The sequence below is a fragment of the Triticum aestivum genome, chromosome 2B (genome assembly GCF_018294505.1).
Source record: "Triticum aestivum cultivar Chinese Spring chromosome 2B, IWGSC CS RefSeq v2.1, whole genome shotgun sequence".
Lineage (NCBI taxonomy): Eukaryota > Viridiplantae > Streptophyta > Magnoliopsida > Poales > Poaceae > Triticum > Triticum aestivum.
In genome coordinates, this window is record NC_057798.1 from 568901117 (window position 1) to 568914791 (window position 13675).

The window sequence follows — 13675 nt, forward strand, 5'->3', positions numbered from 1 at the left end:
ATGACTGCTCTAAACTCTCCGTGTTTGCATTGCTCTGGTGTGATGGTTTCTCCGTGTATGAACGTTGCGTGATGGCTTTATTTATAAAGTTGGGCTGATGCCTTTCCTCTTAAAAACAAGTCTGCAGAATAAGTTTGTAAAGAAGCTCAAACATGCTTATATACTCATACTTTCTTGGATTTTTAAACTGTTTTAACAAGCAGTTGAAACAACAGACATCTTCTTTTTGTATGTTCCTTGTCTTTGTGTCTGGTCTTGTTGGAAATCTTCTTTACACACAGAAACAACAAAGAAACAACAAAGCAGAGAAACAACACAAGAAAGTTTTCAAAGAACGTAAGAAATAGAGAAACACGCCCCAAAGTACGTGAGAAACAGAGAAACACGCGCCAAAGAACACACCAAACAAAAGAAGCAGAGAAACCAGCACATGGCGGCCCACTAAGCCCAGATACGAACTCCCCTGTGCGAACTCCCGACTAGTTGACGCAGAACGCATCGTATAGGACCTCCCAGCTAAAGGGCCAACATTGACCGGCACACCCGCAGGTCGTTTTAGTCTTCCAAGTTTCTAGTTTTATTTTTTTTACGAGAAAACTTTCGTTCTATGCATCTTCAATCATGGCAATACAACGAACACCAAAAGAAAAATTACATCCAGATCCTTAGTCCACCTAACGACGATTAGAAGCACTGAAACGAGCCGAATGCGCGTCGTCTTCATCGCCCCTCCCTCGTTGGAGTTGGGAAAAACTTGTTGTAGTAGACAGTCGGAAAATCGTCGTGCTAAGGCATCACATGACCAGCGCACCAGAACAACAACCACCGGCATTGAAGAGTAGCATATATCGGAATGATCTAACCTGAAAACACATGAACATAGACGAACAACGACAAAATCTAAGCAAATCCATCAAAGACAGATCTGTCTGAGACACACCTCCACACGCCCATCGATGTTGCTAGACGCATCATCGGGACGGGGGCTAGGCGGGGAGAATCTTATTCCATCTTCTGGGAGGTGCCGTCTCATCTTCCAGAGCATGATACAAACCCTAACAAAACTCAAGAAAACACCTAAAAACGGAGCCCTCTCATTGGCAAGGGTCAGAATCCACCGCGCCGCCATGGCCCTAAGGCTACTGGCGGGAGACAGAGGAACCCTAGGCTTTTTTGGGAGGGAGGAGGCGGGGCTACGTACACGATGCTCTTAGCACATTATTTTTTGGTTTTTATTTAAAAAAAGCAAAAATCCTCAAAAAAAGTTAAAAAGCAAAAGCCTTAAAAACGGGCCGAAACAACCCCAAATGATGCTAAAAGGGTCAACACGGGGCGGTTCTGCCGCGTGCTGGGCCGTATCCTTCCGGCCCACGAATAAAATGGTCGTGCAGGGCCGCCCTTAAGGTTTGTGCCTTTTTTTTCCTGAAAACCCTCAAAAAAAAGGTATGCTTTCTAAAAATGCTAAAAAAAGATATGTTTTCTAAAAAAAAGGAGGTCAGGTATGCCATCGAGTCGGCGATAGTCGAAATCCCATCCCTCCACGTCTCCATCGCCCTGTTTCTTTCTCCCTCTCCTCTCACGGCCTCTCCCGAATCCAAAGCTCCAAACTGAACCCCCCACAAAATCTCTCCTGCTCCTAGCTGTCACCGCCGTACCCTAGAGCTGCCGCCTTGCCGTGCCCTGCCGAGAGTCCACCGCCGACGCCTCAGCCCCCACACCCCCTTCTCCTCTCACGCGCGTCGCCGCCACCGCCGTTCCCGTTCTACCTCAGCGCGACCCTGGTGTCTCCGCTCCCGCACGCCGTTAGTCATGCTGGACTTTGGTTTTTAAGGTATCAGCCTCTTTTTTTTTTCTGTCCAGTCTCCACGAATTTTGGGTCGGTTGCGCACCATCTAGATCCGCCCCTTAGTGCCGGCCGTTACGCATTAATTCCAGTTACCTTCGTTAGGTTTCTAGCAGAGCAGCAGGCGAGCTCTGTGCTGTACTCCCTCCTTTTCGGTTTATAGGGCTTATCTCAAGATTTTTGTTTTTCCATTTTATAAGGCTCAATTTGGTTGTTTCCCATCACATGTTCAGATTTCAAGGTGCATTAAATTATTGAATGCAAGTATTGAGAGAAAATTGACCAATGCATGTATTTTATGCATGCATGCATTGCAATTAATGCATTGATAAGCATAATTTTTTGAGAAAAACAAGAGCATTAATTAGGTGTTTTTGCAAACTACAAAAAATATTCCACCACTCACCATCTATCTTGGTTGGTGAGATTTTTGAATTGAGCCTTATAAACCGGAAAGGAGGGAGTATTATCTCTAGGGTTTATACCCCGATAATTTGTTTTCGTGTGCTTATGCTCTTTCTAATCTAGAGATTATTGGTCTGTAATTGAGGTTCCAGCAAAATATTTAGTGCCGATGTGCCATTTTGAATTTGCTTGGCAGCTTGGCGTGATTGTCCACATTTGGCTTGCGGATAAAAGGAATGGAGCACATGGAAAATGAGAGCCACGAGGGGAAAAAGCAAGATGAAGAGGGGCATCATAACAATGAGGTGAGAATACAATGATATGAAATGAGTAGCCTCAAAATGTGTAACCGCCTGCCTGATATTTTACTGATGTTCCAACCTTGTAGTTAAAACTTAATAATTCCTGTCCTTTCGTAGTTTTACTATCGTCAGTATGTGTCACTATATTCATATTCTGCAGAATTTTGGATTACCTCCATATCTTGTGAGTAAATGATTTTAAAAGTTGTGAGTTGTTATTCAGTAGTGACGATGTATTTGAATTTCATAATATCATTAACCTCTTTATATATGATACTGCAGTACCCCTGTAGTCTAAATTGATTAGGTTTCTCGTGCTTGGCTAACAATAGTTAACAAAAGGTTGGGTACACCCTATGTAGAGCCCACCTTTGAAAGTATTACAGTTGTGTCAGGTTCAAGACAAAGTGATTAAGGGTAGTTGCTTGGCATTATTTGGTGTAAATTCTCTCCTATTGCCTCTTTATTCCCATGTCACCGTGAGCAAGCTGCCCAAATGCCTTTAAGCAGATGCCAAGTGCATTTTAAATCAAGGAAAAAATGTTTTTGCAACATTATACCAATTAAATAAATGGCCTTGTGCACTTAGCTTCTTTTCTCTCGCGCATCTTTAAAAGCCTGGGTAGAATTAATCAGTCATTGTATATGCTGCAATCTTCGTACTTCTTCAAGATTTGTTCTAAATGCTGATTGTTTGTAGGTGGTCCGTCTTGAAGAATACAAGAAGCTTATTGACGTAAAGACGGCTCTCCGCCACAGTAACCTAAACCCTGAGAGGCCTGGTACTTCCATTGTTCTTCGAGTAATGCCTATTTAATGGAAGTTCCAGTGATTTGCTTAGTCTAACCAGGACGAATTGAAATTCACATAGTAAAGTGTTACGTCCTATCTAAACGAAGTTCATAAGATCTTGATGTTGCAGAACTTGGTAGGTAGATGGGTTGGTTCCTACTATGTGCAAGAAAAGTTTATTGCGATACATGAATCTTCCTAGGACTAAATCAGTAGCACATTCATTTAGACTTAATTTGCAACTCAGTGATACATATCCATTAAACATGTTGGTGGTAATACTAAAAAAATTGAAATGGAGCTTCTTAGAGGCAGGGCAGTGTTTAGAGTTATTCATACATACCCACACATCCTAAAAAATCAACGTTTGGAATGTGAACCATGCTTTGCTTTGGTAGCTAGTTCACACGTGTAAGTTTAGAAATCAAATTGTTTTAGTTTTCTCGTTGGCTAGCATCCTTGTTAAAGAGCATCGAATTCTCTTGGACCAATCCTTGTTAAAGAGCATGGAATTCTCTTTTACCAAGCGTTCATTGATCCCTATAGCTTATAGTGACACAACTTTCCATGTGGTTGTACAAACAACCTAATGTGCCTGCCTGCTGGAACTGTGTTCATTATGTCTGTTTTTTTCCTCTATCTATTCTTTTCCGGATGTTTTGCTCACCTGAGTCTTGAATGTACAAGTTTCAATCTTGATACCTGGAATACATAATTATGACGTGGTCAATCATTCATTTTAGATGCAAGTCACCTGAGAACTCTTGATTCCAGTATTAAGCGCAACACAGCAGTTATCAAGAAGCTCAAAGTGATAAACGATGAACAAAAGGATGGCTTAATGGAAGAATTGAAAAGTGTGAATCTAAGCAAATTTGTCAGTGAGGCAGTTTCTTACATTTGTGAGGCCAAACTTCGTTCTGCTGATATACAAGCTGCTGTTCAGGTATAGTAGTTACAGTACCTCCTAGTCTTAAAACTCTTAATGCATTCTTAGGGTACCTCCTAGTCTTAAACTCTTAATGCATTCTTAGGTTCTGTCTCACATCCCTGCTCACCATATTTGATTATATAAACTTTCTATCATGTTTTAAATCAGTTGTTTCTATTGATTACAGAGTCTCCTGTCCATAAGTGGGTTTGTGCTTGTATGGATGGATGCTCCCACTACCTCAGTCGCGAAATGTGCCCTTAGATCTGTGCGCACTCTGTCACACTACGTTTCTAGTAGGGTGAGAGAATGAGCACAGATCTGAAGGCATTATTTCATGGTTGAGATAGTGGGAGCAACCACCGATACATGTACAATGGTTTTCCTTATCTAGTAGATATATTCTAAATTTGTTCAGTCTCATTATTTTCTCCCAGTTATTAATGTGTATCTTTACCTATATCTGATTTGCACATAATTGCATATGAACTTTTTTACTTTATTTTTATTTATTGGCATGTAGCCCATGTTACTATTTGCACTATTCCCTTGATCTCCAAATGATTAATAAATTTGACAAAACTCATTTTCTCAAATGTGTTACATGTGTGGATGTGAAACTCATATGATGGAATACTTGTCTGTTAATCTTATTTGTTGCAGATTTGTTCGCTGCTTCATCAAAGGTACAAGGACTTCTCTCCTTGCCTTATTCAAGGACTGCTGAAAGCCTTCTTTCCAGGGAAAGCTGGAGATGATATAGATCCAGATAAGAACTCAAGGGCCATGAAGAAAAGAAGCACACTGAAGCTTCTTATGGAATTGTATTTTGTTGGAATTGTTGAAGATGCTAGTACTTTCATAAACATTATAAAGGATCTGACGTTGGTGGAGCATTTGAAGGACCGTGAAACAACTCAGACAAATTTGACTCTCCTTGCTAGTTTTGCTCGCCAAGGAAAGCATTTTCTTGGATTACAAAAACATGGGCAAGAAGCTTATGATGAGGTCAGCCAAATTTTAGTTTGTGTAGTAGCTGATCATAAAGAAAATGGTAGAGGTGATCTGTCTGTAGTAATTCAGTAATCTTCATTGTGGCCCAGGGTACATTCTTGTATATGCAGACTTCAAGAAACCCCCCTAAAATGTCGAAAAAAGATATGATACATGTCCCTGTCTTCACAGTAATGGGCAAATCTGCAGGCCCCAAATGTAATTTTTCGTATAGCGCAATGATGTATGCATATGATAATCTGAATTATTCTGCTGACGTGCCATCATTAGCAACATGTTTACCTTTTCTTAGGCTCATTGATACGTGCAATTAGTTCTTTCAGTGACTGGCTCTGTTCCACAATGAGGTAATTGTACAGTTCTAACCACTTGTTGCTACTCACGGCATTTGTTCTATATGCTGCAGTTTTTTATGGGCCTCAATATTTCCGATGATCTGAAGACGTTCTTTAAGAAATCCTTGAGCTCTTACTATGATGCCGCAGTTGCAATTCTCCAGTCAGAACATGCGGTATAAACCTTTTCCAACATAATGTTGTCAGGCTAATCTTTTGATCAATTATTGCTTCAGCATGTTTATTATGCTGCCATTTCACGCATAACATCCACCGTGCAGTCTCTTCGTGCAATGGAGTCTGAAAATGCAAAGATTTTAAATGTGAAAGGGGAACTAAGTGATGAGAATACTGCCTTGTATGAGAAGCTTCGGAAATCTTTCGATCAGTTATTGCGCTGCGTTTCATCGTGAGCTTCCTTATCGACATGTACCATCTTATTTATTTATCCCTCATGCAGCTGCACAAGTAGTTCACCTTATTCGCTTAAATTGAAAATAAGTTCCTTTCATTTTTTACTCTTATTTTACTGCCCCTTCATCTTTATCTTCTATTGCAAAACTGAAGTTAATGTGTTGGTCATACGGAGAAAGGTCCAAGTGTCCAGTATATTCACCAAAAAGAAGAACCTATGGTTCTGAATTAGTTAACTAGTAGTTTTAGCAGTCAATATAGTGCCTATCACTATCATGGTAGTCTGCAGATGGCTAACAGTCTCTGTTGTTCGGCTGAGCTTTCTCTATATTTTAAACAAAAGAAACTGTTGAGGAGAAAATAAATGAACTGTTGCTTCAATTATGTTTTTCACTTTGTTGTTTAGCTTATTGGCATATTTTTGGACCATATACATCTGCTTGCAGAAATCTTGTGAAACATTCAAATATGTTCTCTTGCAGCTTAGCTGAAGCTCTTGATATGCAGCCTCCTGTTATGCCAGATGATGGACATACAACAAGGGTAACTACGGCGTCAGAGTTATCCCCTTCTGGGAAGCATTTTTCTGCAGTAGAACCTATCTGGGATGATGAAGACACAAAGGCATTTTATGAGTCTTTGCCTGATCTCAGGTTTCCCTGCGTTTTGATCATATTTTACTCTCGTCTACAGTTTGCAGAACTGTAGTAATTGTACTATGTGATTATTTTGAACCTATGTATATCCTTTTGAGCAGAGTATTCGTGCCTGGTGTACTATTGGGAGAAGCTGAACCAAAGTTGGTAGATCAACATGGAAAGGTTCACGAACAAACTGGTGTAAGAAGGCTCTCTCATACTCAAGAAATTTGTGCTTTACAATATAAAGGCTCATTTTGTGGTTGCTTTTGTGTGCTCATCTTTAAAATTACTGTGAGGAACTTGCCAAATTCTGTGTGGTAATGAAACTAAAGCTAGATAAATTATGTTATCCAATGATCACCATTACATCTAATCTCATATGTTTTGGCGCACACATGCAATAACATAATCATTTGCAATTTGACTGACAAAAGTAGCTAGTCAAACACCTAAAAATGGGTCAAGCAAACAAGATTATCATAATAAACAGTGACGCCAAATGGAGCTTACATAATGTTCAATAATATTTGTCTTAATGAACAGAATTATCAAATATTGCCATGTCGAGTTGGTAATTTCTGACTATGTAGCCAGCTCATTCTTTTTCTTCTAAGTTTTCCATATTTTCTTTTACTTGAATGTTTGCTTCCTTTTGGTGACTCCCGCATACTTCCTTGTTTTTTAATCGCATGCTGCCATCGCCCCCCCCCCTCCTACTGTCATGACTCATGCTAATTAACCTTTTAGTGTGGAGTACCTTTTTTTGAGATAGACGAATGCATGCAATATTTGCATGATAGCTGCTAGATTTTTTCTAGGACATTGCACCTGACCCCACTTTAATCTGGCCAATCTGTGGCAAATATGCTAAATTTTGTTTTAGGAGCAAAAATTGGAACAAGGAACTGAAGTTCAAAACAATGCTGAAGCTCCTGTCCCTGAGCACCAGTTGGAAGGAAAAACAAATGTTGGATCCAAGAATAGCGAAAAAAAAGATAAAACAGGCAAAGAAATTTCTAAAGAAAAAGAGGCTGATCAAAAAGGAGATATTGAAAGAGAAAAAGTAAGAGTCACAGATGGTGCAAGTTTGGACAACCTGCTTCAGAGGCTGCCAAGATGTGTGAGCCGAGATCTAATTGACCAATTGACGGTAATAACAACTGGTCAACTGCATTACATACTTATGTGCATTTGAGATGGTTCCACCTTATTCTTAAACTCCATTTATTTATTCCTTCAGGTAGAGTTTTGCTATCTGAATTCTAAAGCAAACAGGAAGAAACTTGCACGAGCTTTATTCAATGTTCCAAGGACTTCGTTGGAACTGTTACCTTTCTATTCCCGTTTAGTTGCCACTTTGTCCACATGCATGAAGGATCTCCCAAGTATGCTCTTGTCAATGCTTGAAGAAGAGTTTAACTTTTTGATGAACAAGAAGGTTTGTCTCGTATTCATGTATTTCTTGGTCCTTGTTGTCGATAATACACTGTTTTATTTGGCACTTGTAAGAAAAAATGTTTTTGGTTCTTTCAATTTTTTTACCGCTCCATTGTTCTGTGGTGACATATGTAATTCAAATTCAGTATAACTAACAGGGTTATCTACTTTGCAGCACTAATTATTGTTCTCTGTTATATTCCTCCTTTCAGGATCAGATTAAAATCGAAACAAAAATTAGAAATATTAGATTTATTGGGGAATTGTGCAAATTCAATATTGCTCCATCAGGCCTTGTTTTTAGTTGTTTGAAGGTAAGCAAATCAAATAAATCCAGTTACGGAATTAGTTGCTTCCTGTTTATTATGCTTTTGTTGAGTTTTTAAATTCCCTGTGTTCTTGTTTAACTACCTTTTGGATGGTACAGAATAGTTCTGTTCTACGTGGAATAATAATTAGCGCACTAAATGTGGTAGGCAGTACAAAGGTTAACTAGATAGGCTGGGAAACATAGTTAGCTATGTATGTTCCAAATCACTGATACAAGTGGATGTGTCATGCCGTGATCATGTGGGTAATTTCTGACCACATGGAAAGGCATGGCATTTCCTGCGGATGAAGGTTTCTTTCCTGCGGATGAAGGTTTCAGACCACACTATCGATTTTGTCTTTCTCCGATGAAAAATTCTCGCCTGTCTGTTTTCTTCTGGTAAGGCCATACCCCAACTTTCCACTTTTGTTGCGAGCTAGCTGGGAGCTTGTGCTCAGCTGACAACTATTAGACCTCTTCTGTGTGCGAGGCCCAAGCTGCACGCTCATTTGTGCTTATTAACTTTTATCCTTTTAGTTGCCAAAGCATCACACCCTACTCAATTCCGCAAATCCTCTCACTTGTGAAGGACTGGAGAGACCCTAGGCATTGAAGGGTTTTGCGGAATGCGCCCTTCATTATTCTTATTTAAAGTTGACAAGTCGAAGGTGCTGTAATCCGGCTGAGTCGCCACTATGCCGAATGATGTCTTCGCCCAATGTGACCCTCTCCCCTGGCCGGTTGCCCCTTCACATCCTTATCTGGTATTGATGCACAGCTGGCTGCTGCTATGCTGAATGCGCCTTTGACGAATGCCCCAACTTCATTATCTCTTTTGTAAAGTTGATGGGCTGAAGGTGCCATGATCCGACGCGGCAGATAGCCGTAGCTACGCTGAATGCCCCTCACTTCATGATCTTTATTTAGAAGTTGGCAGCATGACTAGCGTGCACACATCCATACAAAATGGATATAATTTATCATATTGCAAGCTTGCAACACCACAAATCAATCAATTTGCAACTGCCAACTTAATTTGGTCATTGTGATTATTTGCATTTTCAGGCTTGCCTAGATGATTTTAGCCATCATAACATTGATGTGGCCTGCAATCTTCTTGAGACCTGCGGGCGCTTTCTTTATCTCTCACAAGGAACTACAGTTCGCATGTCAAACATGCTGGAAATACTGAGGAGGTTGAAAAATGTGAAGAATTTGGATCCACACCACAGCACACTTGTAGAGAACGCCTATTACTTATGCAAACCACCAGAAAGATCTGCCAGAGTCTCTAAAGTCCGGCCACCTCTCCATCAGGTAAGTCTTTTTATCCTTTTCTGTTCTTTCTGGTATTTTCGGACTTATGTGTGCATAAATTATTACATTGAAGAACTAATATTGTCTTTCTATGCATGCAGTACATAAGGAAGCGGCTGTTCTCAGATCTTGATAAAACAAGTGTTCAGCATGTTCTTCGTCAGTTACGCAAGTTACCTTGGGCTGAGTGCGAGGAGTACCTGGTGAAATGTTTTCTCAAGGTTCACAAGGGAAAATATAGCCAAGTTCATCTGATTGCTCTTCTAACTGCTGGTCTTAGTCACTATCATGATGATTTTCATGTGGCTGTGGTAGATGAGGTGAGTTACCTTGCTGAAACAGATGGTTGGGAAAAACTTTGGCTGAGACGGTAAACCATTGCATGAGAAGTCAGTAGCAGAATTTGTTTCACATTTCACATAAAAATATTATATATGGCATGTAAAGTTGTACCATGAATAGTGGACCAGTTTTCCAGCCTATCATGTGCACTCGTATGTCTATCTCCGTTCTCTCTTTACGTTCTCTGTGTTTGGTGCTCAACTTTGTTTCTTCTTTCTTTCATTGAGCTCTGACTGTTCTTTAAAAAATGCTTAGCAAGTGTATTCCATATTTTCGTATATTTTTGTATTTGGGATTTATTGTGTCTTTTTAGTTGAGATTACTAGCATGTTGTTATTTTGTAGAGCATTAAAAAAATCTTGTATTACGCATATGTAACAGTAACATAGTGTTTGAAGGAACAGAGTTTGATCCCCTTTATTTAATGACACTTTGATTATAAAAGGATTAGCTGATGTAGTGGTTTCCTTGTATCTGGATTCAGGTTCTAGAAGAGATTAGAGTTGGACTTGAGCTGAATGACTATGCAATGCAACAGCGACAACTTGCCCACATGCGATTCCTTGGGGAGCTATATAACTACGAGCATATTGATTCATCAGTTATATTTGACACATTGTACCTTATTACTGTATTTGGTCATGGAACACTGGAAGTGAGTAAACACATCCAAACTTACTAGCTATCTGTACTTTGTTTTCTTTATATTGTTATTTCAGCAATCCATTTTCTAGCTTATACAGTGTGAAGTTTTTCTGATTTAGTATGTTTTAAAGAAACACATGCTCTTATAATTTTTTTTGAATCACATGCTCTTATAAATATGAGAATGTTCTTGATAACTACCTTTTACCGTGCTATTCTTCAACTTATTTTTATTCTTAAATTCATTGTTTAACGTGCTTGGTATGCATAATTATTCATTCGAACTGTATGCCTTATGAATCTCCCCCAAAAAAGGTTTGCATCTCTTTTCTGCGATCCTGGATAAGTATGTTGCAAACGTAAAAAGTTACTAGGTTCTCATTCTTTCTCTCTAATGCCTTGCGCATGCTTAATCACCTATTTTAAAGGAATCAATGTAATTTGTCACATAAGTGAATTTATCCTTTGGATTTATCCTGTGCAGCAAGATCTGCTTGACCCCCCAGAAGATTTCTTCAGGATAAGGATGATTGTTACACTTCTCCAGACATGTGGTCACTATTTTGATAGAGGCTCTTCAAAAAGAAAGCTTGACAGATTTTTGCTACATTTTCAAAGATATATTCTGAACAAAGGGCCATTGCCACTTGATGTTGAGTTTGATGTGCAGGTTAGTGTTGTTCTAAACACCAGCAACTTACTAGATGTTGCATCTTTAAAGCATAAATGCATGTCGAGTCTTCATTGTACTCCATCCGTTCCTAAATACAAGTCTTTTTAGAGATTTCAATATGAACTACATACGGAGCAAAATGAGTGAATCTACACTCTAAATATATCTATATACATCCGTATGTAGTTTCTATTGGAATCTCTAAAAAGACTTATATTTAGGAACGGAGGGAATATATGTAAGCATATGGTTATGATACAATGTAAGTGGAGAAGAACTGTTCTGATACATCAAGTTGAATGTCCAGTGCAAGGTGAGCCAATACAGTTCTGCTTGTTTTGTCTCTTTTCTGGACATCATAGCTATCAGGCTGTGACTTGAGAGATAGAGAAATTATCTGGATATAGTTGGTAGTGACATTTCAACATTTTGACCTGCAATGTTGAGTGTGTTGTTGGCTTCAAACTTAGTATGGAAGCAAGGGGTATGCTAGGGAATATATGTTGTTGACAAAAGTCAGTCAGCAACTTAGCGTCGATTGTAACTTATGCACACTGTTATTATTGTTTTAGATATCCTGTGCACTATGTTGGAGGACAAGGAACTGTTTACTTCTTAGACCGGTTTATTGTGCTTAGTCTTTTACTTCCATGTTGAACTGCTTTAATTTGGTTAGCAAATTGTGCAAGTACTCATATGGCATGCTAGACCATAGAATATGTGATTATCCTTTTATAGATTAAATGATTAAGAGATGTCTCTAAAGTGAGTATTAGCTCCTAATTTACTTTACAACTGGTGCAGGACATGTTTGCTGAGCTACGGCCTAACATGACTAGGTATTCATCTCCAGAGCTGTTGGCTTCTGCTCTGGCTGAGCTTGAAGAAAATGAGAAGACGAAACAATCTGAAAGTGCTGCTTCTGATGCCAGCTGCAAGAGCTCAGCAAACAGGCCTGACAAAAATGGCACGGGCCACGAAGAAGTAGCAGACAGTGAAAGCTATTCAGGCAGCAGAAGCATCTATCGCGATGGAAGTGAAGATGGAGATTCTCTGTACGAAGAAAACTCAGATGACAGGTCAGGGAATGGAGTCGTTGATGACGATGACGCCATGCCTTCTGGTTCTGATGAAGAAGAAAGGGTCCAGGTTAGACATAAGGTGGTGCAAGTTGACCCTAAGGAGCAAGAAGACTTTGATCGGGAGCTGAGGGCCCTTCTACAGGAAAGCTTGGAGTCGCGTAAGTTGGAGCCACGGGTGAAATCCACTTTGAATATGACTGTACCGATGAAAATCGTTGAGGGGTCAAAGGACTCGAGAGCCACTGAAAGAGAGAGTGGAGAAGAGCTTGCAGCTGAGGAAAATGGTAATGCTGGGGGCGGTAGTGAGGTCAAGGTGTGCGTCAGGGTGCTTGTGAAGAAAGGGCACAAGCAGCAGACAAGGCAAATGCTCATTCCTGGGGACTGCTCACTCGTTCAGAGCACAAAGCAGCAAGAGGCGGCTCTGCTCGAGGAGAAGCAAAACATCAAGCAGAAAATCCTTGAATACAACGAGAGGGAGGAGGAAGAATTCAACGCATCATCATTCCAAACTGGGTTCTGGGGTCAAGGAGGAAGCAGCGCAGGCGGCAGTATCGGCTCAGCCGGGCGTGGTTCATGGGACGGTTCAAACAGAGGCGGTCGCGGCCGGCAGCGGTACTACATCGCCGGCGGTATCTACCATGGCTATGGCAGGGGAAGGTGACCCACTGCCTTCCGGTGCTAAAATCACGGTCTAATTCACCGGAAACCCAAATGACGAATGGCATAACGTAATTTTGGAAGTGGCCTAGGTGCTGTACTCCGCTGGGCTGGCTAACAGCCCCCATGTTTACAGTCACGTGTAAGTGGGTTTCGTCTCCGGTAACAGGTTTAGGAGGGCACGGTTTTCCTTTTGAACTGGGTTAGGCGGTTTCTCTTGTACATAAGATGTTCTCTCTCATTGCCCCAGATGAATAGCTTTCAGAGTCCGCAAAAGGTCTGCATCTGCAAACGGTAGAACCTTTATCAGTGCATTTTTACTCGCTCGAGCTGTTCACGTCCTCGGTGCCTCATGATTTAAAGGCCGGACCACAGCCTCCCCCTTCTCCGCGACATGATTAAGGCTCTGACCCGGCACGCGTTTGTGCATATCTGCCATGAGCATCCATCCAGCTTTCCACCCAACAATTACGAGGGGGGCACACCGCGGGCACGAGCTCCCTATGCCGAGCTCGCCCAATTGGATCGCGCGGCA

General features: G+C 40.6%; 1 protein-coding gene across 1 annotated transcript; it reads left to right on the top strand.

The window, feature by feature from the left end:
* The first annotated feature begins 1535 nt into the window (after positions 1-1535).
* LOC123046082 (regulator of nonsense transcripts UPF2) lies at positions 1536-13454 on the top strand. Its single transcript, XM_044469368.1, has 17 exons — positions 1536-1831; positions 2445-2553; positions 3251-3332; positions 4086-4288; positions 4937-5281; positions 5694-5798; positions 5904-6031; positions 6519-6689; positions 6794-6875; positions 7561-7827; positions 7918-8115; positions 8327-8428; positions 9490-9741; positions 9843-10061; positions 10568-10738; positions 11213-11398; positions 12206-13454. The coding sequence occupies exons 2-17, from the start codon at positions 2485-2487 to the stop codon at positions 13142-13144; spliced, it is 3519 nt and encodes a 1172-aa protein (XP_044325303.1). The 5' UTR covers positions 1536-1831; positions 2445-2484; the 3' UTR covers positions 13145-13454.
* Positions 13455-13675: the final 221 nt, after the last annotated feature.